General features: G+C 40.0%; 1 protein-coding gene across 1 annotated transcript in view; it reads left to right on the top strand.

Annotated features, from left to right (window-relative positions):
* The first annotated feature begins 653 nt into the window (after nt 1-653).
* tln1 (talin 1) overlaps nt 654-25,287 on the top strand; it is a 172,781-nt gene continuing 148,147 nt past the window's right edge. The window contains exons 1-4 of the mRNA XM_080017830.1: nt 654-769; nt 14,129-14,291; nt 18,478-18,575; nt 19,131-19,260. Coding sequence (XP_079873956.1) covers nt 14,162-14,291; nt 18,478-18,575; nt 19,131-19,260 — 358 coding nt within the window. The 5' untranslated portion in view covers nt 654-769; nt 14,129-14,161. The remainder of the gene's footprint in view (nt 770-14,128; nt 14,292-18,477; nt 18,576-19,130; nt 19,261-25,287) is intronic.

Here is a 25,287-nt window from a genome sequence, read left to right as displayed (position 1 = left end):
GGAGTCACAAAACACACCGGAACAGAGAGCCAAAGCGAACTTGTCCATTGAACTTTAAAGAAAGGCCAGCTACCTGCAGCTAGAGTTATGATGATGATGATGATGATTATTATTATTATTATCATCATATTGTTTTAACTGTGATTAATTAACGTTTCTTATTTCATGACATTTCACTGCATATATGTATGACCGTATATATATGTATGTGACAAATAATCTCTTGAACTTTTTTAAATTATTATCATTTACAATTAAAAAGACGACATTGAAAGACCCACGTTCATTTAGACAGCCGGGCAGTTTTCCCCAATGAAAACATTGTTAAAATACATAAAATAAAACAAAAGAAAGTAATAGCCATTTTAACTGTGCTTTGGGGGAGACAATATTAATGTAATACATTTAAATAAAATACAATACGATCTAAATATACGAATTATTATTATTGCTATTATAGAATAATGATTATTATAGAGGTAATAATAGTGCGGCTTGTTTTACTTTTCCCACCACCGTAAAACTACTGTGAGACTGCTGTGGAAGAAGTTGAAGCTACGCTAAGCTAAGAAGCAGTTAGCTACTGTTGGGTGGAGTTTAAACGCCGTTTCTAAAGAGCGGATGTGGAGTTAACCGGGGGGGGGGGGGTGTTGGTGGAGGATAACGCGTACAGTTTTTTTCTCTGTTGGGGGAGAAGAGGAAATACCATTGACGTTTCGTTGTTGGAAGTCAGCAAACGCGTCGAAATAGGTTTGGACTACACGCCCAGGTAAGCTTTTTGTGTGCAATTCTGCGACGCCGTTTTTCCTGCGTAGGAAAAAAAAGTTTAATTCCTTTGCAAAAACTTCACGTTGTATATGTCAAAAATGCGTTTTCCCCGACTTGGGTCCTCCGACGTGGACCCAAGTAGTTTCCAGTTGAACACGCATCTTTTTTATGTGTGTTTTTACATACGCCCATAAAAAAATCTTGGCTGGCCACGGGTGTCCGACATTATAACTTGAAACGCGAGACTTCCGTAAGATGTCTGCCTTTTAATCTGTTCTCTAGCACTTAGGAAAATAGTTATTTTGTTGGCTGTTCTCTGGGCTGTGGTTTAAATTGGGTGAGTATCGTAAAATCCTAGGCTACTTGCGTCACCTTGTTTAAAACTTCGCCCCACCCTTTTTTTTGTAAGAAACTTGTCCCACACGATTTCCGTATACGGGCGTATAATGTATTTGTTGATTTTTTTTTTAATCCACTAGTATCGTAACGGTCTAGGTTGGTGCTGTGTTGGAAGCATTACAGGCATTTAAACATGCTAGAAAGAAAACCCCAACCCTTGGGCAATGCATTCTTTTGCAGGAATGCGGTGTCACATAGTTCTTGCGACATGCATAAGTATCTTGGGGGCAACTGTTGTTATTATATCCCACCCTTCTATCTACAGTCAAAAAAAAGAAGAAGAAAAACCCTACATTACAAACGTTTATCTAACTTCCCGAGAACTTTTGACCCAGCCTCCATTTCTTTGCAAAGTGGTCAAGTTTTTTCTTGAAAAAGTTCAGAAATCTACTACCATGTAGTACCATGAGCAAAGTCATATATTTTTTGCTATGGCTGTCTATTTCCAGGCATACATTAGTCAGATATTTTTTTATTGCGTATTGGGGGCTGGCAGCGATCCCGACTAGATACGGTCAAACACATTTCCGGAGAGAATTTTTATTTATTTATTTATTTATTTATTTATTGTTGATATTTAGTTTTGTTTGATCAAATAAAACAAAACATTTTGACATTTTTTGGTAGGTATCAAATCACTATATTTCACAGTCACATGTAATAATAGGTTTTAATAATGTAAAGTGTGACGGTCACCGTTTTTGGAGGATCACTTCTATTCAATTGTTGAGAGAAATAGCTAAAATATTCAAAATGTACAAAAATTGAGGAAGGTTGAAAATGAAGGGTCTCAATGTTTCACACAGGATGGTTGCAAGATTTTCTGTGTCAGTTTTTCACCAAACAAAACTTCCAAGAATCTTTTGAAGTCAAAAATGCTGACCGACATTCACAGTCAATGTGAATGATCCCCCAAATATGATGGCTTGCTCCAGCAATGTAAAATCAGCTTGAAGTTTAAATTATCAGAAAGTAAGTTAACAAAGTAAAGGGGAAATAGATCCTCATGAGACAGACAGGTCAGTGCAAGTCGGGTCCAGAAGTAGTCTGCATGGATGGGACACGGTGCTCGTGCCACCATTGTAGCACCAGGGATGGGAAGAGGGACTCGTGAGTCCACGTAGTGATGGAGGCGCAAGGCGGCCTGCAAGGGTGGGGGGGCGTGAACGAGCCAGAGTCTGGAACCTGACCTGTGACTGTAGATATGGAGGAGCAATTTTGATTAGAAGAATTAGAAGAATAATCTTTACTGATCACACGACAACACATGCATACACACACACTTTGGATGGTGGCCGGTGAAATGTGGCCTCTGTATCCTGGCTTGTGCTTCCTCGGGCGGGGGCAGCCAGGAGCAGTGGGCAGCATTCAACGACGTGCCCGGGGACCTGGTTCCATATGTCCATCTCTGGTCAGACGATGATGTGTGCATGTTTTTGGTGGGGGTCCTTACTGATGTTAGATGGAGGAAACCCCATGTGAGCATGGGGAAAACATGCAAACGCCACACAGAAAGGTTACTATTTGGGAGATAACCCGCCAGAGCACGGTGCCAACAGTGCCCCAGGCGGGAATTTAACCCAGGACCTCCTTGCTGTGAGGCAGCAGTGCAATGCACCGTGCCACACCCGATGACTTTGTGGAAGAGTACCAGCCAGTCAAGGGATTGAAGGGAGAGAGTGACATGAGAGTTTTGGTTGGTTGAACACTTGGTGGGCTGCTGCATTTTGGATGTGCTGTAGAGGTCTCTGACGGAACATTTTGATTACTTAAGGCAATGATTAAATAACCAGGGATTAGTGGTTGACAGATTAATTGGTCTGTTGATTCATTGGGCTGATATTTGCGTATTTTGAGATAATCGGCATCGGCCAATGCCTGCGCTCACAAGGCCAATAAACAAAATGTCTGCAGACTCGTGTTTTCAAAATAACCTATTTTTCTATACATATATATTCAGAATATTTGAAACTGTTGCAATTCTCATTTTCCACACTATCGATATACCGGTAGTAGCTGGGCCTCCTCGCTCTCTCTTCTCTAAATGTTATGCCTCTGGATCCATTTTTGGATTGACATATTCCCTTCATTCCTCCTTTCCATTTTGGATCTAGAAGTGAAACTGAAATAATTTCTCCAGTTCATGTTCAAGTTAAGCTATAGGTTTCCCATTAACACACTCTTAAGCGCCAACCAGACAGAGGGGGGCCTGAATAGACCAGACAAGAAAATGTTGATCATTGTTACAGCCCAACGTTTACATGTCTATGTTTATGGAAAATGGAGCAGTGATGGGGGAAAATGGTCAAATAACTGATAACTTAGCTAATAATCACTGTGGTCAGAGGATCGATAAATGGTGATCTGTCAAATCTAATTCCCCATCTAGCTGTTTTTATTTTTACTCATCATAAAGATGCAAGTTGTATCCCTTAAATAACTTAACTTTTGAGATGATTACAGGTGTATTTCCCTAATTTCACAACATTTAGCCAAGTCAGTTAGCATACAGTCACTCATCATCTTAGTACTGGTCCAATTCCAATCACATATTTATTAACAATTTGGCATTTTTTTGACATATTAAAAGCGTTTTATGGCAAGCATGTTAAGATTATGAAAATTACTTTTGTAGCATTTAAACCAACTTTTGGAGTTAATTGGGCAAAATCTACAATGAAGTATTACCTTCTCCTGTATAGGAGCTATTTCTAATTTTCCTAGGAACCACATTAACAAGTGACAAAGGATCACTGTGTATTCCAATTACGAGAAATATCTCGAACAGAACCATTAAAGAACCATACCAATGTGAAATTGAGTTTTAGCCTCTTTATGAGTCAGCACACACCTCTTACATTGACCATTTTTCTGATGACTCAGATTTTTTGATTTTTAATATCATCTCTACTTAGAAACATTTAGTCAAAGATACTTATTTTTGCTGTATTTTGAATTTGCTAAAGTAATGGCACTTCCACCTTTTTTCAAAATGAAATAAACAAATGGGTTTGACAATTTCAGCCACACCCATTACTAATGGGTGCATACAATCCAGCATAGAGCAATGCAATCTCCTGAGACAAGCATTTGCAATAAAATGTGTTGTACTGAAGAGCTCAGTGACTTTCAACGTGGCAATGTCAGCTGCCACCATTTAAACAAAATAGTTTGTCAAATCTTTGCCCTGCTAAACCTGCCCCAGGCAACTGTAAATTCTGTTATTGTGAGGTGAAAACGTCTTGAGCAAAAGCTCAACCATGTTAAGCTGTGCATTTTTGAGTTATAGGTGAAAGCCCTCTGTCCTAGGTTGTAACGCTCACTACTAGGGACGCAAATTGAAAGGAATTTCCTTAATCGATTATTGTTAACCTTAACAAACAATCGTCAATCAATTGATAACATAAAAGCTAATGATGTCACCAGGGTGTCCATCCATGACACCTGGGTGGGAGGAGCGATTCCCCTCATTTAAAAAAAAAAATGGAGTCCAGGCAAGACTTGCTGAGCTGGTTTGTGCATACAGGAATATTCATGACCCGTCTTTACACGTGTCAAATATTTTAACTTTTTGCCGTCCTCTGCGACCGAATGAGCCGGATGAAACCTAGCAAATAAAGTCTGGTGCAGATATGGACAACGAGACTAATACAATTACTAAACAGTACTAAAATTTTCATGCATCAAAACAGACACAAAATAATTTAGTTTAATATATATATTTATTGGAGTCATCACCATAGCAACATATCGCTTGTTTTGTTTTGCCATCGTACCTCTCCCTCGCTCCGGGTTTTTTTTTCCTCCCCCCTGTGTCGTTCAGAAAGTGTTGATTTCATCTGAACTTAGCATTAGTTGTTAAGCAACAATAAACATATAGTTTCCTCCTCAGAATCAAGAAGCTCCCGTTTTCTACGCAGTTATGTTTGTTGTTTGTTTTTTCTTCTGGAAGTCTCTGTCTTCGAGTACTCTTACTATTTACTGCTTTACAGGGCATTCTTTTTCTCGACTGCCCCCTGTCGTTCCGGTGAGTACTACTAATTCCAACGCCCTGCGCCCCACAAAGACTCCCATTGATACAACTACAACCATTAATACAACTTGTTCAGTTGTTATCGATAAGAAAATTTTTTAATTAATTAAATTCTTATTAGCAATTAATCATAGTCGATTAATTGTTAACATCCCTACCGACTACAGATTTACAAGCTGCCTTGTACTGCTTGTCTTGATTCAACTAAACTCCCTAATGAAAATGCAGTAGATTCACTGTCTTATAGGAATGACATTGCACCAAGGTTGAGAGCTAGCTTGAGATCGCAATTTTTAATGCACTTAATTGTGTAGCCCTCTTTGTCATGTTTGTATGTTGTTATTGAAGACAATAACTTGGCATACACAGCATACACAATAGTCTTTTTCAGTTAGTCAGGCCTAGTGGTAGGCTATTGGCCTAATAAAAAAGGTGAACTCTTTGTGCTACTTAGGGTGACATGCAACTGCTTGTTATACTGAAAATATCATCCGAACTAAAAATGTCCAGTGGGAAATAAGTGGCATATAAAATAATGTTGTGTGTAAATGTGTTGCAGAGACAAACTATGCAAGAGATTTAACATGTTTATTATGAGTACTTTACCGCATAGGACTGCATTTAATCACAGTGAGAAGCTGCATCAGAGAGTAAAGTTTCTCAACAATAAAGTGTTCAGCAAAATTGTGCTATGAATAGTTGGAATTTATGGGAACCAACATTTTAATAAGGCTTGGGCTGGAAAATAGCCAGCCTGTCCTTTAAGAGAGTCCTTCATCATATAGACCCTTGCATCCATGAACCTTGCCTTATCCAAGTATGCAACCCTGCATAATTGGATAACGCTCCTCTGCTCTGACAGGAAGTGATAGGTCACATTCATACAAAGTTGTTTATTTCTGTGACACAATTACAAGATAGCGGTGGGGAAATTTTTTTTTTTTTTGGTGGAGCTGTATATAAATGGATGGTTGTATTAAGAGATGCTTGTAGTATTTTGTCAAGACTGCTGACACCCTGTGGTTTCCTGTGGATATGCGTGAGACATTTTTGGTTGTAAAATGTTAAAATCGTCCTATATATTGACGAGTTGCCTGTAATCGGCGCTGCATTGTGAGACATTGTGATGTAAAAATTAGTAACTAGAGCCCCTTTCCCACTTCTGCTGAAAGCTGTAAATATTCCAGCAATATTCCGTATTGGTGTCATGTGGGAAATGGAGCCGGTGTCGATGTTCTGTTAAAGTCGTTCCGTAAATTTCCCCACTCTTGAAGTAGTATAAATTCCGGCAAATTGCTGGAATGGCTGTGAATGGAAGAACAGGTACTCCTCACTTAATGACGAGTTACGTTCCTAGCATTCAGGTCGTTAAGCGACTTGGTCGATAAGCGAGTACCCGTGTTATTTCAAGGGAAGAGGGTGTAGCGTGGCGATTGTGAATGCTGGTGTCGTGAATACTGACAGACTGCGGGAATGAGACTGAGATTGAGGATGATAATGCGCGATGAGATGCTTGACGCTGAGGCGCACGCAATAGTATTGTATGCAGCGTACAATACAAATTAGTCAGAGCTGGTCATAAGTCTGAACGGTCGTTAAGCAGGTAGGTCTTTAAGTGAGGAGTACCTGTATGGTATGTGGGAATGGAAGCAGAAACATTGCCGTAAAACAATTGTTCCCATATTTATTTTGTACAAATGTAAGTAAAAAAAAAAAAAAATTGGGGAAGAGGGTGGTGGTGGTGGTGGGGGGGACATTTCGAAAAATGTTGAGTCGTATCTGAACCGTGGTGCTCAGCTGCAATGACGAGAAACTGAAACACGTCCAGTCTCTTTATTTATTATTATTTTTCTCCTTAAAATGGCACTCAGACACTATAGTCTCCGCCCCTACCAGATCCTGGGAAGGGACGGAGTGGACAGTGAGAGGGAGAACGGGTGGAGAACGTTCCTTCTCCGGAGGCAGAGAGTGTTGGACAGGTTAAAAATTATCACACTGATTTAGTAACATTGGGTTAGCGTCATTGCATCTGGAGACGGGGGCTCTGTCCCCTCTCAGTCAGTGGAAGGAAAAGTCTGTGGGAAGGGGAGTGGAACACTGGTCTAAAAAAGATTATTTTGTCTAGTCTCGCGTGATATTACACACCTCTCGCATGGGAATGATGTCATGTAACAGACTCCATTCATAACGTTTCGTAAAGGAGGCTATGTGGGAATGACTACCTACTGCATTTTCCGGATATTTATTATCCAGCAATGTTACGGATTTCATGTGGGAAAGGGGTTTAGGAAATCACAAGTTTGGTGTTATTTTCAAGCCCTGTGTGAAGACTAGCTGAACATTTGTCTTCACACCTACCCGTTACACTTGGGTATTCTAAATGAACCCAACTCACCTTATAGTTGTCGTGGAGAGAAATCCAATAAAATCACTGTACATGCCTGTCCGAAGTTCGCTACATGTACATTACAGTAAAATAAAAAAAACCTACCGAAAGTAGGTTCATAAAGGTAGGTTCTTAGATTTGAAGCATAATAGAGACCTTGCTTATCTTCTGGTGTGGCTTCGTAGCAACATTTAACACGAAAATGTACAGCCTTATGTAAGTTAACATAGGAAACTTATGGTCTGTCTGAAATGGGCTCAAGAAGGAATAGTACAACAGGGCCTGTGTTTCTAACCTCTCTATGGATTAGAGTCCTATATTTGCTGTAACTGAACCAGTTGTGGCGGTGATTTAATTGACCCTGTTTTGATTAGCTGGAAAATGGCATCTTAATACTGCTGTTTGTTGTTGTTGCCTGTGTGCTGAATCGTGTCACACTGGGTTGAAGTCGGTGCAAGTTATGATTTCTTTCGAGGTGTGATGGCAATCACATGTTATCTGCTCTGTGTTGTCTTTATACAGCACTGAAAATGTTTTAAAACCTCATTTCACACGGTGAAAACTGTACACAACTATACTTTATTTTGTCACTTTACAGAGTGAATCAACCAAATAACTTGGTTGTAATGTGCACCGACCAGTGAGCCTTATATTGAGCAGTTCAATACGATATGTCTTACACCCCTAGTGTGTGAAAGATTTGAGCTGAAGCTAAAGCTTGCAGGGTGGGGGCGGGAAGATCGTAGTGCAGGGCTAGGTATGAAACACTGCATTAGTCTTTGTCCTCGCTCTGGATTGACTTAGATATTTTTGCTAGAATTTTAATGGCGATAATGTCATAATTTCATGATAGCGATGAATTTTATTATATAACTTAATGCCCTTAACATTTGGAAGTATTAAGTATCTTCTTCTTCTTTCGGCTGCTCCCGTTAGGAAGAATTCAGTATGAGTAAAAAAATGTTTTTCACTGCTTTACACGTACCAGAAATTATTTCTATCAGCTAACCAAATACAGCTTTTTCTTTAGTAAGAGATTGATAACAGAATATTATACACCTAATATTATACATCTACGTGGTTGTAGTATAGAAGGCTCAACATTTCACTCATTTTACTAATTAAAAAAAAAATCCCTTTTCTGGTTTATACAAACTTTTATTAAAAACAGATGACACTATCTTTTCCTACAATGGAATGGGAATGAGACCTTGCTGTTCCCACCGATCTTAAGTTGTGGAAGCTTATTTGCAACAACACCTTTTCTATGACCCGCAACTCCAAAATGCAACTCATCCAATATAAGATTCTGCACGGAGCCCATATCGTGGAACACAAAATCTTAAAAAAATAGTTTTCTGGATGAAGACATTTGCTCTCACTGTTCCCTTAATACCAGAGATGACTACTTTCAAGCCTTCTGGCTCTGCCCACCTATCCTAGCATTCTGGACCAACATCACCAAGATGTTATCAACCCTCCTTGGTCGCAGCATTCCATTCTCCCCGTCTATATGTGCTCTCGGTGACCTCTCCTCAAGTTGACCCACCGCTTAAACACCACCAACCCATTTTGATTGCCTTAACAATTGTTAAGAAAATAATATTACTAAATTGGAAAAACAGAGATAATCTGATAATCATAGTTCCATCATTGAATACTTGAGTCTCCCTAAGTTGGGGCAATGTTGTGGTGTTTTGGGGCATGTGGGGGTCCTCCTGGTCTGCCAGGGATCTGCGGTTGGGTGGGAGCGGCTCTGGGGATGTCCATGGCACCACTCTGCTACCCGAATGGGCACTTGGCGCTCACGGCTGGGTGGGGCGTCTGGTAGGCTGCGGTGGGGTGGGCCTCCCAATTGCGTGGGGTATGGGTGGGCCTGGGGATCGCACTGGCTCGCCCTGTGTCTACGCGGCTGCGGAGCTCGGGGGGGGGGGTGAGGGGCTTCGGGGCCCGCTGCTGCTGCTTGGAGGCACCTTGGCATAATACTGACCTTATACACCAGAACCAATTGGGATAAGTCGTGGACACCTTACACACACACACACACACACACACACACACACACACACAAACACACGCATATATACAGGTGGTCCCATCACACACACACACACACACACACACACACACTCGCACACACCACTACACCTGCTTCAAATGCACATTAATAAAGAGCTGCATTGCAGGTTGAGAACTTGGACTCCACTTGCAGACTAACTCTGTCCTAGATGCAAATGCATACAAATACTCTGTGTTGTATGCCCAAGCATGCTGACAGCACAGGTAAAAAAAAAATCAAACAAACGAAAAAAAAAACCTATTCAGCATGAGTAAAAAAATGTTTTTGACTGCCTTTACATGTGCCAGAAATTATTTCTATCAGCTCAACAAAGACAGCTTTTTCTTTCGTAATAGATTGGTAACAGAATAATATACACCAAGTTCTACGTGGTTGCAGTACAGAAGGCTCAACATTTCCTTTTATGGCATTGTAGGGCCTTTTAAAGGAGGAAATTACGTCATGACATGCTGAATCAGAGCTCAGAGCGACGCTGTTGCATTCCAGTTGATACTTGTCTTTGAGCCGAAGCCTGTGTACTTTAAAACAGCCTCTAAACTCTCAAACCTTCCCATACTTTAAAGGCACAGAGTTGAGGTACAGCTTGAATTTAGGGACTAACTAACATATATATATATATACACATATACATATATATATATATATATATATATATATATATATATATGTATATGTATGTGTATGTGTAGCTGCAGTTTTCCGGTGTGTATGCAGAAAATGTCCTAAAATCCACAGCACCATGAAAGTAGTTCAAGCACAATATAGTTCACTAGATTCAGTGGATCATGTTATTATATTGAGTCAGACCGCTGTTTGGTCTGGATGGCCTGAAAGCTCTTGTACTCTTGAAAAAAAAACAGCAAATGGTAAAAGTATTTTTCAAGGAGTAGGGTCTAGAATTTACAGTGTTCTAAAACATAAAATTGCCAGGATATCTATACATTTTGTATAAATGTGTGTTTTTCAGAGCTTCAGCATGGTTACAGCAGTGTAACTGAGTAACCATCTCTCTGAAACCCACTATCTCAGGATTTCATCCCCAAGTGCACACAAGTATAGCCCTCAGTGCTCTTTGGTTTTGGTACAAATGGTTTAGCTCACATGTGAACTGCGGATCGATTGCAAGTGAAGTCATAATGAAATACAGTTTTACTGCTGTTGTTACTTTTTGAAGTAATAATTCCATAAATCTCGATGAAGATTTGCGGTGAAAAGAAGATAGACAAGACAGAAGCGCGCTGTGTTTTACTCTGAAGCACAGTGATTGCTTTGAGGTAAGTCGCGCTATGTTGCTGCCACTGTACATGTGGGAAATGAGCTGCTGTATGTCACCGCTGCATGTCCGCCATATTGGGAGTGGTCAAGAGCCACTAGTAAACAAATAGCATATTTTGAATTTTTTTCTACTATGTTTAAAGGAAGAAGGTATCATGTGTGCCTCATATTGCACTTTAATTTAACAATTGAGTACTGATTTTTTATATATTTTAAGATTTGATATAAACATTGGACATCGTATATGTAGTTTCATGGGCAAAGGTTCCTTGCTTTAAGCGTTTTACAGAATAAATGGAAAGCAAAGTTATATTTGTCTCACTAATTTTTTTTTTTATTCTTTGCTGATCCGAAAAATGATTCGATCCGTGACTCAAAACCGTAATACAATCCGAACCATCAATTTTGTGACACATTGCACTCCTAGTGTGTGACAGGTGATCAGCTATCTGGCTTTCTAAAAAAGAGAACTGCTCAACTAAGTGAAGAAATACACCCTGATGTAATGTTCATGAGCTTTCAGAGCCACAACATTGCATACAATTCACATCCTAGACAGAGAGTGCCAGTTTCCTACCAGCTTGTTATATAGACAGTTCCCAATGCGACTTAGACTGCATTCCTGTTTATTTTTTTTTTCTCTCCTGTTTTTTATAAAATATGAAAATGGATTTTTGAGTAAATAGTCCACCTTATTCATATTGATTCTAATGCAACACTTTATAAAACATGTTGCCACTTCTCGCCACTCTGAAACATTGTTTTTTTTGTCATCCTGAATAACTCAAAACGAACAAATCGGGAATCCGTGTCACTCAAACTTTTGTGTAATGTTTCTTACTGTAAACCAAATAAGTTAAATCCAGGAACTCTTTGTCCTAGAAGAGAGTTTATATAGTCCTCTATTCGCTTTTTGTCAGTTGTGAAGTGCTGCTTCAAGTGACTAAGGGATTACTAGGTACAAACTGAAATGCTTCACGCCAAGATGTCAACAAAACTCGACTGACAGAACTGGTAACCCTACAGCAGACAGAGTTTAATGGGAAGCTTCTCTGCAATATGCAGATTGATAAATGGTCATAAGTCAAAAATAGTCCTGAATGTATCTACATTTAAACCAACTAAAATCTTGTTTTTATTTAGTTGTAATTTTAACTTGTCGAAACTCGCTTTACATTGAGCGAACACAGTTGGCATGCAGCCCATTGCTTTCTCTGTACTGGATGTACAGGGATGAACTTAATCCCTTTAATTTACTTGATATCTGCATTCTTATGGAAGGTATATGTGAATTCTTTTTCACAATTCACATATACCTTACAGCCACAACATTAAAAGCACCTGCCTAATATTGTGTGGGTCCCCCTCATGCCGCCAAAACAGCTGACCCGTCGTGGCATGGACTCCACAAGACTGCAGGTTTCTTTTTGTATCCGGCACCAAGACGTTAGCAGCAGATCCTTTAAGTCCTTAAGTTGTGAGGTGGGGCCCCCGTGAATCGGGCTTGTTGTTCCAGCACATCTTACAGACGCTCGATGGGATTGAGATCTTGGGAATTTGGAGGCCAAGTCAACACCATGAACTCTTTGTCATGTTCCTCAAACCATCCCTGATAATTTTTTGCGGTATGGCAGGGTGCATTATCCTGCTGAAAGAGGCCACTGCCATCATGGAATACAGTTGCTGTAAAGCGGTATACTTGGTCTGCAACAATGTTTAGGTAGGTGGTACGTATCAAAGTACATCCACATTAATGCCAGGAGCCAAGGTTTCCCAGAAGAACATTGCCCAGGGAGCATCACACTGCCTCCCCCTGCTTGCCTTCTTCCCATAGTGCATCCTGGCAGCCATGATGTAAAATAATGTGATTCATCAGACCAGGCCACCTTCTTCCATTGCTTCATGGTCCAGTTCCGACCCTCATGTGCCCATTGTAGGTGCTTTCAGCGGTGGACAAGGATCAGCATGGGCACCCTGACTGGTCTGTGGCTATGCAGCCCCATACGCAGCAACCTGCGATGCACTGTGTGTTCTGACACCTTTCTATTATAGCCAGCGTTAACATTTTCAGCAGTTTGGGCTACAGTAGCTCTTCAGTGGGATTGGTCCAGGCGGATGAGCCTTTGCTCCCCACATGTATCAATGAACCTTGGTGGCCCATAACCCCATGGCAGGTTCACTGGTTGTCCTTCCTTGGAACACTTTTGGTAGGTACTAACCACTGCATACTGGGAATTCCCTACAAGACCTACTGTTTTGGAGATACTCTGACTCAGTCTTTTAGCCATTACAATTTGGCCCTTGTCAAAGTCACTCATTTCCTTATGCTTGCCCATTTTCACTGCTTAAACACATCAACTTCAAGAACTGACTGTTCACTTGCTGCCTCATATATCCCACCCTTTGACAGGTGCCATTGGAACAAGATGATCAATGTTATTCACTTCACCTGTCAGTGATTGTAATGTTGTGGCTAATCGGATATGACATTATTAGATGTTAACAGTTTAATTCATCTTGGACAATACTGGTTGATACAAGATTAACAAGATCATGCCTGTTTTTAATTATAGCAAAGGCGAGGATGTCATAAGAGGTATTAATGTTATCGGTTTAATTAGGAAAATGTAATCATACCCATCTTCTCTTTCAAACGGCAACAGTAACAAAGCTAGGAGAGGCAAAATTATCCTTGTAAAGGTGCCCAAAGACAACACGACTTCTGACATCCTGACATTGCAAGGGTGTTGACACTACACAATATTTTTTCTTAAAATTCTTTGTCTTGTGGATGTAGCGGTGTTCAAGCTACACTTTGTGGAAGCCCAGAATTGAAGCGGGATTCCTCACTCCAGAGAATGCGTTTCCACTGCTCCAGATTCCCAATGATAGCATGCTTTATGCCACTCCAGCCGACCCTTGGCATTGCGCGTGCTGATTTTAGGCTTTTGTGTAGCTGCTTGGCTATAGAAACCCAGTTCATGAAGCTCACGAAAAACAGTTCTTATGCCGACGTTGCTTCCAGAGGCAGGCAACCAAGGACAGACTATTTCTACTACTTTCTGCAACACGCATCAGCATTAGGCAGTCCCCTTCTGCAAACTTGTGTGGCTTACTGCTTCGTTGTTGATGTTGCTCCAAGATGTTTTCACTTATTCTAACCTTCTGATTTCCATTCTTTTGATAGGAACTACTCAGGTAGACGGGCAATACGGCAATCATGGTCGCACTGTCGCTAAAGATCGGTGTCGGGAATGTGGTGAAGACCATGCAGTTCGAGCCCTCCACCATGGTGTATGACGCCTGCCGAATCATCAGGGAAAGGGTGCCCGAGGCCCAGTTCGGCCAACGTGAGTTTCTCAACCCAGATGCACTAAAAAACTTTTTTTTTTTCATTATCAGGGTTCAAACACCAAAGGGGTAGAACCCTATTGTTTTCCTGCTGGTTTATCAGGGTTCAAACCCCGAAGGGGTAGAATCCTATTGTTTTTCTGCTGCTTTATTATTTTTCTTCTTCAATTGTCGTGAGCTGGAATGAGCTAGAAACATAAAACTTGTCCCAATAACTAGAAATTATGTGGAAATGCTTCACAAGAAATATAAGTCAAATCAGCTAGATGGTGGCGCTGTAATTAAGGCCCAAAAGCGCAATTTTGGAAAGGCCACGCGCCTCCCACTGTGACTCCCATTGACTTGAAATTTGACACACAAGTCCAGCTCAATGTGCTCTTCAAAAAAGCCTCTTGGACCATGATGGATTATTTGCTCATTTGCATAATATGAAAAAAAAAATTGAAAAAAGGTAATGTGAATAGACTATTGAGTGTATCAATACCAAACTTGGTGTACAACATTTTGGGATTAAGATACACATTTCTATTATAAATAAGCAAGACTGGTCCAAAAACATGGCCACCATCAACAAAAAAAAACATTGCAAAGAAGAAAAAAATAAATAGCCAATAGCAGAATAACTCATTAACTATTTGTCCAATCATCATAAATCTTGGTAGATGTCTTCAGTCTGTTTGTGAATAGGTCTACCAAAGTATTTTGAGCCAAACACATAGGGGGTACCACAAATGCTACAAACGTGTATATGAAAACCCGGTGAACAGAATTTCACTAAATTTGGTGCACATGCTTTGGGGGCAAGTATTAACCAAAATCTGAAGTGCCATTTTGATTGGTGCATGTGATTGTGTGCAAAGATTTTTTTGTGGTTGATAAAGGCCATTTTATGCAAATTAGCAAAACATCCCTCATAGTGGACTTTTATGGTCAAAGAGGCTTTTTGCATTTTGACTTAATCAACATCAAATTTTGTTTAGACCATTGCAGGATTGAGAAACTATTATAAATGATCAACATTGGTCGAAAAACATGGCCACCATCAATCAAAATATTTTCACACAGGGCGGGACTTACATCCTGTTTAAACTCAGAAGAGACATCCCACACTATGTCCTGAACGTACACACCTAATTACGTTCAAATCTGATCAAGGGGGGGGCAAATGGCAGAACTTTGAATTTGCAATTATTGAAATGCTGCATACATTGTGATGATATAACAAGTGGGTGATTGGTCTCACTCCTTCTTTAATTTTTTTTAAATTAGTTTAAGTGACTTTGCTCGGCTTTGTGAAGCCTGAAACCCGATTTCATTTTGGGCGATTGAAGTACTTCTTTCTGTTGAGCGCAGAAAGGTTTGAACCCATGAATTCCCACTTGCGGCTACATTTTTTTTTTTTTTTTTCTCTCTCATTAAACCTGTTATTTCAGGCAGTATTTTTCACCTTGTTTTGTGTTGAAGGTTTATTAACTTCCATACTCAACACCACACACCCATAAATAATTGTTAGAATTCAAGAGGAATCTTGTAGCATATCATCCTATGGCTTGAAATACTGTATGTGATGGTGTTTCATCTTAGATGGTAAAGAGCATGCCATACACAGCATCCCCACTAGAGGGCCGCAACAAAGCCTTTTCACATTTGAAGGCAATTTTATTGAGACTGTCAGTACATTGTCTTTAGGGTTCCTTTTTGATGATCACTCTTATTTTATAAACCCATATAAAAACTGGTTAAAAAACTGAGGCTTAGTTGATTCAGTTGTTTTCTGTTCCACATCAGGTGTAGAGCGGTGGAAACCACCTTCTTATCTGTGCTTGATTATGATCATCTATTATACATGAGTGCACTCACCCATTGTCTGTATATGATTGGCACTGTGTATCATAGAGTGCTGATGAACTTGGTTCTGAAATTTTAGTGAGGTGGTACTTTTCAGGGCAACCGGAACCATTGGGACGCTGAACAACACTGATTCCGAGCTACTGCACACCAACCACCATTTTTAAATAAGCACATTGGTTGAAAAGCAGCTGTGGTAATAATAAAGGTTCACACTGTGTTTGGTTCTCTGCACTCTCTACTTGGAACAACCGACAGTGGGAACTTCCGCTGACTTCTGGTCAGACTTCTGGACTGACTCGTTCACAGTCAATTGTGAATTTGAATCCATCAAGAGCACAGATGTGAATGCCAATGCTCACTGTAATTGTTTTGAAACTTTTTTAAGTGTCTGATACAACTATGATTTGGAAAATGGGTGTTGTTGTGGCAACCCCCCCGAAAAACACAGGATTCTTTAAAAAAAAAAAAAAAAAAAAAAAAAAAAAAATCAGCCTCACATTTTTAATATACATTTTTAGGATTTTGGTTTACATTTTAGACTTACAATTCAATAAGGGAAAGTGAGGTCTATTTGAGTGTATCATACTGCTGGAGTGGTTGATCTGCATATCAATTTTTTTTTATATACAAATAAGCGTAAGCATGTAATGACTTTTTATAAGTCATAACCATGGGAATCTCAGGAATCCCACAGATTTACTCTTAAAACAACCACATTTTTACATACAGGTTAGGTTAAAGGACAGGTTTGCCGTTTTTAACCCTGTTATTGTCTGGCTCTTGACCACACAAAAATTGAGACACACAATATGAAAGATGACATTAGTGTTTATCTAACAAAACAAATAATGGTAAGTCTTTCACCAAAATACAATGGGATTTGCCAGTCAGTAGATGAGTGGCAATCCATGAAAATAAGCCTGGTGTATTGGGAGAGAAACCAAAAAAAAAAAAAAACTATTGAAAGAACAGATTCGATTTTTTTAAGCCTACTTGTTCAACAGGCGGCATCCTGCCTGAGAGCCTTTATTTTGTGGCCCCTGACATATTTGCTTATGAATGTACAATTATTATCATGAGTCACAAAAATGAGTCACAAAGTGTGAAAATTAGGCAGTACGCCTTTCATTTTGTGCCACTCAAACTGAAAGTTAATGGCAAAAAAAGCAAATGACGAAAATGGTGTTTTTAATAGTGATGGGCTTATTTCTATTAATGGCTTTTTCAACAACATATGAGGCCGATTGCAATAGTGACTGGCATCATGATATCCAGACGACTTTACAAACTACTTTTGATATGTGGGCAAAATACAGTATGCCAAATATGTGTTAGCCACACTGTAGATGATATTGACAATAGTGGACAGACACATTGTTAATGTGTTGATCGCTTGGATTATTTTAAGTATAATTGTGACAGCGGTGGAAAGTAAGTCATTTTTGAAGTAACTGTACTTACCCAATTACATTCACTTTCAGACTGACGTACTCGACTACATTTCAAAAGTTATTTTATTAGGAGCATTGCTCCTGGAAGGGTTCTCTGGAAGGGTCAGTCTCCTCGCTGACTTTGCAGCTTATTGTCTATCTAATAATGCAAGAAAAAAAACTAAAAAAACAGAAACCCTCCAGAAGAAAAAATAATTTGTGACCTTGGAAATGTTGCAAGACCCCTTGAGATTGTCTTTTTCTCACACAGACATTCTACTGTACAGAACACAGAAATTGGTTCCACAGCAATTGTGGAAATGTCTCTCAGCTTGTCATACAACACAGTGAAATTTAAATTCACAGTGAAATTCAAATTCTACTTAAAATATACATTGTGGGAATTGCAAGATCAAAATCAAGGCTGTACAATTTCATTAATTCCAGCTACGATATCTGGCGATGTTTTTAGCAGGTGATGGGGTGATGTTGTACCGTGGTATTATTGAATTCTAAAAAAAGTACGCTGTCAGAAAAATAGTTGGGGGCAAAATTGATCTAACAGGTGCTCATATTACCATTCACCATCACAACCTGACAGGGAATGCATGCGCAAAGTAAGCTGAAGGCCTTGTCTGTGGATTGTCATATTACATTTATCTTTCTCCATTTTTCTCCATATTTACTATATTTATCTGTCAGCTGTGACAGAATTCCTCCCAGTCATGCATACATGTTTCTGCAGTCATACAGTTTGCATGCTCATGATAATAGACCAAGTACCTAGTACAGTTGGCCAAAAGCATTAAATTCTCTCAAAAAACAAAGGCTGTTGGATGGGCTTTGCATAGAATGACATGCATGCTTGCAGTCAGACAATATGCTTAAATATTGTCTTCCACAGCCAACGACTACAGCCTGTTTCTGTCTGATGAGGACCCAAAGAAAGGCATATGGCTGGAAGCAGGCAAGGCCCTGGACTACTATATGTTGAGGAACGGGGTGAGTTACAGAGAATACATTATACATTTTTGAGGTTGCTTTCTGATTTTCCAGTTTAGTGTGTGTGTGTGTGTGTGTGTGTGTGTGTGTGTGTGTGTGTGTGTGTGTTATACACTGTGTGTATATATTCTGTAGATGTTTTGGCGACCTTGACATCACAGCAATAGGGCAGCAGCAGCGCCCAAAGTTAGTGGTTAATGAAGTCCTCAAATTAAAGTTAGTCAAAGTTAATAAGGTACTCAAATGGGGTTTAAGGATAAGATTTTCTATTTTTCAACCCAAGCCTTATTATAATGCTGCCTCCTGTAATTTATAATTGTTCATAGCACAACCACGCTTAACACTTCATAATTGAAAAACGCACTGCTCTGCTGCAGCTCAATAGTTCTAAATTATGGGAAGCAACATTTTAATATTGCTTGCGTTGAAACGCGGCAAATATACTACACTACATAAACCAGTTGAAGCCGCCTCACCTTGCAATAGGACTGGCTGTGGTGGAGGACTAGCTATGGAGCTGTTTTGCTAACACATGAATCTCCCTGCGCCACTTAGGACACTCTGGAGTACAAGAAGAAACAGCGGCCTCTGAAGATCCGTATGTTGGACGGCACAGTCAAAACGGTCATGGTGGACGATTCCAAGATCGTCAGCGACATGCTCATGACCATTTGCGCCAGGATAGGTGAGCACTATCTCACTTTAGTTACATTGGCAAATAGCTCCCATTTCCTCCTAAGTTGCACACACTTTGCATTGCAACGCTGGACTAATACTATAGAATGAAGTCAATATTGGAATCGAAGGGCAGATGATAAGTTACTTATGTAAACTATCCAGATTTTCTTTCTTTTTTTTTTTATGAATTTTTTAATGCCTTAATCGCTATAATTCAAATTCAATTGCTTCATTTTAATCTATGCGGAGGTGGAAAGAAGATACAGCTTTTGTTATCTATGTAATCCATGAGTAACGTTGTTTTCAAGAAAAACAAAGCCGAAGCGCGAAAGCAGAAAATGGCAGACTGTCCGAGACCCGCTGGGATATAACCTGCACCATAGGCGCTGATCCTGTGCGTGCTTCGGTGCCCAATCATGTATAAAAGTCGAGCACCCCTGGGGAAAAAAAAAGCGAGAGGGAGACTGGGTCACAAATCGCGCCTTACGCATGGACAGGAAGCAATCACTGCGCACTTTGTGCCCTTGTCTCCCTTCCCCTCTCCATTTTTCCCATGGGTGCTGGATCCCATTCCTGAAAGGATAATCAAATGACCAAAAGATACACGGACCAAGTCTCTGGAGAGAGAGGGAGTCTCCGCACACCACTACAATAAACTTGAGTACCGCTGTTCAAAAAGTATATATTTTTTTATTCATTCTATTGTACATGTACATTTTATTTACTACTTTTGAATGCAGTATATGATTCTGCTGAAAGTCAGAAAGACTGACTGACATGTGATGTGCATTGTTTTCGGAGATACGTCTAATGATATAGTCTCTAAAAGTGGATGATAAAACCTTTTACCATGGTTTAGCGTTAAAAAAAGTAAACAGAAAAAGCAATAAATCCCATCTCAATACCATTTATCTAACAATTGAATTGCAAAAGTTTTATTATGAAAGGCTACTTTTTAAAATATTAAAATCTGTACATTACAGTACATTTAAAAATTGCGATTAACTTTGTGTGTGTGTGTGTGTGTGTGTGTGTGTGTGTGTGTGTGTGTGTGTGTGTGTGTGTGTGTGTGTGTGTGTGTGTGTGTGTGTGTGTGTGTGTGTGTGTGTGTGTGTGTGTGTGTGTGTGTGCGCGCACTATCAAAAAGTTAAGGATATTCAACTTTCGGGTGAAATTTCAGGATGAACCTAAAATGCACTATAACCTTTACAGGTGAACTTAATTTGACCTTCTCTAAACTTTTGAATGCACATTTTTTGTACAACTCGCTGTTCTCTAACAAGGAGCTGAACGGCAAAATTCACAACAGGTGATCCATGAATCGACCAATAAATTTCTTGGTTCAATTAGAATTGGTATTTAAACAGTCCTCTTCATCATGCTGTTCACATTTTGACATCATGAGACCAAGACGACACCTAACAACTGATCAACAGTACCTCGCCATTGCGAGGCTTCAATCAGGATGTTCTCAGAGGGAAGTGGCCACTGAGCTTAGAGTGTCACAGAGTGTCATCAGCAGAGTTGCAACAGAGATACAGAGAGACTGGAAGAGTCACAGAAAGGCATAGAAGTGGACGTCCTTTGGCCACATCCCACACTGATGAGCGCTTCATTGTGAACAGTGCCCTGCGGAACCGGATGATGAATGCCACTCAACTCCAGGCACATTTAAGGGAGGTGAGAGGCACCCAAGTGTCACGTCAGACCATTCAAAACCATTTACATCATCGTGGTCTGCGTGCTAGACGACCTGCAAGGGAACCAGACCACACCACCAGGCACAGGCATCATCGTCTTGCATGGGCCAGGGAGCATTTACGCTGGACGAGGGACCAATGGGCCTCAGTGCTGTTCTCTGATGAAAGTCGATCACGTTGAGCAGATATGATGGTCACCAACGATGTTGGAGACGTCAAGGAGAGCGCTATGCATCAGTCACTGTTGTCATCAGACGAGCCTTTGGTGGTGGTGGTGTTACAGTGTGGGCAGGTGTGTCTAGTCAATACAGAACTGCCCTACACTTTGTAAATGGTACAGTGACAAGCCCATACTACCTGAATAACATCATTAATCCAGTCAATGTGCCCCTGCATGAACAACACAGGTCTAATTTAATCTTCATGGACGACAATGCTCCAGCTCATCGAGGTTGCATCATTATTGAACGGCTGCTGGAGACTGGGGTACCTCAGATGGAGTTGCCTGCACTTTCTCCAGACCTGAAGCTCATAGAAAACCTATGGGATCAGCTGAGTCGCCGTGTTGAGGCTCGTAACTCTGTATCCCAGAACCTCAATGACCTGAGGGCCGCCCTTCAAGTAGAGTGGGGTGCCATGCCTCAGCAGACAATAAGTCGACTTGTGAACAGCATGAGATGTCATTGTCAAGCTGTAATTGATGCTCAAGGGCCCATGACAAGTTATTGAGACATTGACATTTTTTGTTGTGGTATACCCACCGCTGTTGTCGGCTTTTGTTTCAATAAATTGTTTGAGATGAGGAAATCAGCATTGCATCCGTCTACTTAAATGGCCTACTTTAATGATATATCACTGTAGCTTGAACTTTTTACATTTTCCATAAATTTCACCCGAAAGCCAAATATCCTTAACTTTTTGTGAGTAGTTTATATACAGTATATATGTGAGTGTGTGTGTATAACTCTGATCTTCAATTCTTTCCATAGATTTTCAGTTGGATTCAAGGCAGGTGATTGACTGGGCCATTCTAGAAGCTTTATTTTCTTTCTCTGAAACCAATGGAGAGTTTCCTTGGCCGTGTGTTTGGGATCATTGTCTTGCTGAAATGTCCACCCTAGTTTCATCTTCAGCATCTTGGAAGATGGCAGCAGATTCTTATCAAGAATGTCTTGGTACATTTCTCCATTCATCCTTCCTTCAATTATGTGAAGTCTGCTAGTACCATATGCTGAAAAACAGCCGCCACACCATGATGTTTCCACCTCCAAACTTCACTGCTAGTATGGTGTTTTTAGGGTGATGTGCAGTTCCATTTCTCCTCCAAACATGGTGTGTGCTATGACATCCGAAGAGTATAATTTTGGTGTCATCTGACCAGACTATTTTATCGCAGTATTTAATTGGCTTTTCCAAATGTGCAGCAAACTTTAAACAAGCGACCATGCTTTTTCTTCAGCATAGAGGCCATGGCGGTTGAGTGCATTACTTATTGTTTTCTTCGAAACAACAGTACCTACTAATTCCAGGTCTTTCTGAAGCTTTCTGCGTGTGGTCCTTGGTTCTTGGACAACACTTCTAATTATTCTTTTGACTCCTCTGTCAGAGATCTTGTGAGGAGCACCTGGTCGTGGCCAGTTGATGGTGAAATTATGTTCTTTCCACTTCCAGATAATGGCCCCAATGGTGCAGAAGTTTAGAAATACGTCTGTTACCAATCAGTAGGTTTTGCAACAATAAGGTTACAACGGCCTTGAGAGAGCTCTTTGGTTTTACCCTTCATGAGATGCTTCTTGTGTGACACCATGGAAATGAGAAACCTTATTATAGGCCATCATTTAGGACTAAACAAGCTGATATTAATTTGGACTGATAGGGGGCAGGATTGCTACCTAAATACTGACAGATTTCAGCTGGTTTCTTGGCTTCAACATGCAAAAAGGAAAATATCCTTTTTGCATGTGTTCTTCATGTGTTCAATATTTATTCCCCGTTTCATTCCACTTTATTACACATAACGTAATTTATGGACATATACTGTATGTTTTGATTTCTTTGTATGTGTGGATTACTTGGGTTGTTATCGACATCTGGTGAAAATCTCATGTCAATAGCCCCATCAGAAATATATTTTCTGAGGAAAGATTTACGTGTTCAATCCTTATTGCTCTCTCTCTCTGTGTGTGTGTGTGTGTGTGTGTGTGTGTGTGTGTGTGTGTGTGTGTGTGTGTGTGTGTGTGTGTGTGTGTGTGTGTGTGTGTGTGTGTGTGTGTGTGTGTGTGTGTGTGTGTGTGTGTGTGTGTATAGATATATATATCTATATATCTATATATATATATACGCACACACGGATACAGTCACTTCGAAGACAATGTTATCGCAATAAAAAAGGGTAATTTATTATCAGAATATACTGTTTTGTTTTCTGACGAGCTATTTGCAGAATGCAACAGTGGTGCCTGGTTGTCTGGATATGCTGCCAATGTGGTGGCTGTTGGCGGGTAGGCTTGACTCACCTCCAACTTGTGGATGTATTTTCCCACAACTCACTTTAAAGTTACTGCTCGACTGGTCGTAACTTACATAGTTATTAATGTAGAAAGAGGTAATGAGCAGTGACGATAGAAAGGGATCTTCTCTGGTTTAAATCTGCTCTGAAGTTAGATTTAGGGGATATGTAGGAAGACTCTTATCTATTACATATTAAGCACATTGTTTCCCTCAATACCGTGCCCCTCATATTTTTTGTAGAAGTGGCAATATAATTTCTTGAAGGAAGCTACTTTTCTTTTGTTGGCTTAAAGCCAATTTGTAGAAAAAAAGAATAAAGCTGCAAAACAAACAAAAAAATAAATACTTTGTTTTACTTGTCTGTTACTGTCTTTCAGGGCTTCTGTACTTTGTCCAAAGTTCAAAATATTGTCTAAACCAACCATGCGCGAAAGGGATTTGTTTTTCCAAATTTAAGGAGTTATCACAGTTATACATTCTACCAATTATGCTGTAGCATTCATGCAAACAAGAAGAGAAAAAAAAGAGTGAATAAAGAAATAAGGGAATAAAGCTGTTTTCCCCCCATTTGGGGGGGAAAACAACTGGAGTGAATTATCAGTGTTTCCCTCAGAATTTTTTTCAGGCCTGGTGGTACGCACAGAAAAAGCCCTAAACAGACGATGTGCACCATTATGGCTTATTGGCGAGGTCAGCTTTGATCAGATAGCACAGCAGGTGGTCTGTGATTTATATTTGCGGTAACATTTTTGTTCGCTCAGTATAAGACTTAAAACAAAGTGATCACTAGGAGAGGATGACTTAATAAGCTGCATTATTGCATAAAAAATAAGCGGTGTAACCAATGAGCTTTGCAAAACATTATCACATCATGAACAGTGTGCATGATTCATTGCTGCACTTTATCTTCCTTTTCTTGAAGAAAATATTCACCATGCCATCAGGATATGGACATTTTGCCGCAGGAGTCCCATTTATTGAAATCTTCATGCAGGCCCCCAAGTGCTATCCTGTATCTATGGTCTTTTTTCACCTACCAAAAGTGAATATTTGTCTTTATTTAGAAAATTATTAAATTTAAGGATATATTGCTATCAAAAGTAGTCATGAGTTATGAGTTATAACCCGGTACCCTGTTCATGGTGGAGAAATCACGTTCACATGGCTGAACGGCGATAGCAGAAATAATTAGGCCTTGTAGATCTAATATGAGGGAAGATTCAGCAACTGGATTGCTTAATACTCACCCTCAAATTTGTTTAGAAACAGATTTTAGTGTTTTGACAAGGTTTCGCAACACACTTTGGTGGACTGTAGGGTTGCCGGTGTTACCAGTGTTACATGGTGTTCGGGCGTACACCGATTACATTACTTGCCCACTGCCTCGCTGTAATTTTCCGTTTTTTTTTATAGAAATAAAACCCATTTAGTTAATTTTCGCGTTTTAGCACCTACGTTCATGAACGTCATCACGCTCACACGTCAAATTTCTCACGCTGAGAATCCCAAAAAAGTAAATTCCTTTAAAGTTTTATTATACGTAGATATTTCCCCAATCTTGCTGGCTTGGTGCCATTCACTGTTTGCATGGTGATCAGGAGATCTTTTCCGCATGCACGTTATGCGACCGCCCACCCGTAACTTGCAATCTCTTCTCTGTGATCGGGCATAAAGGTTCACCGCTACTCCAAAGAAAACAAACACAGGGTGTTTTTATTGTATCTATTGTTATTGAATCCCCGTCAGTTTTTTATTTTGAATAGGCTTTTTTGGAAAACGGTAAAGTTTTTAGAACATTTTGAATATGCCATTACCAAAAAGAT

Source organism: Zeus faber, assembly GCF_960531495.2.
Source record: "Zeus faber genome assembly, chromosome: 17".
Taxonomy (NCBI): domain Eukaryota; kingdom Metazoa; phylum Chordata; class Actinopteri; order Zeiformes; family Zeidae; genus Zeus; species Zeus faber.
Note: the sequence above shows the minus strand (reverse complement) of the source record. Positions and strands in the feature narration are given on the sequence as shown.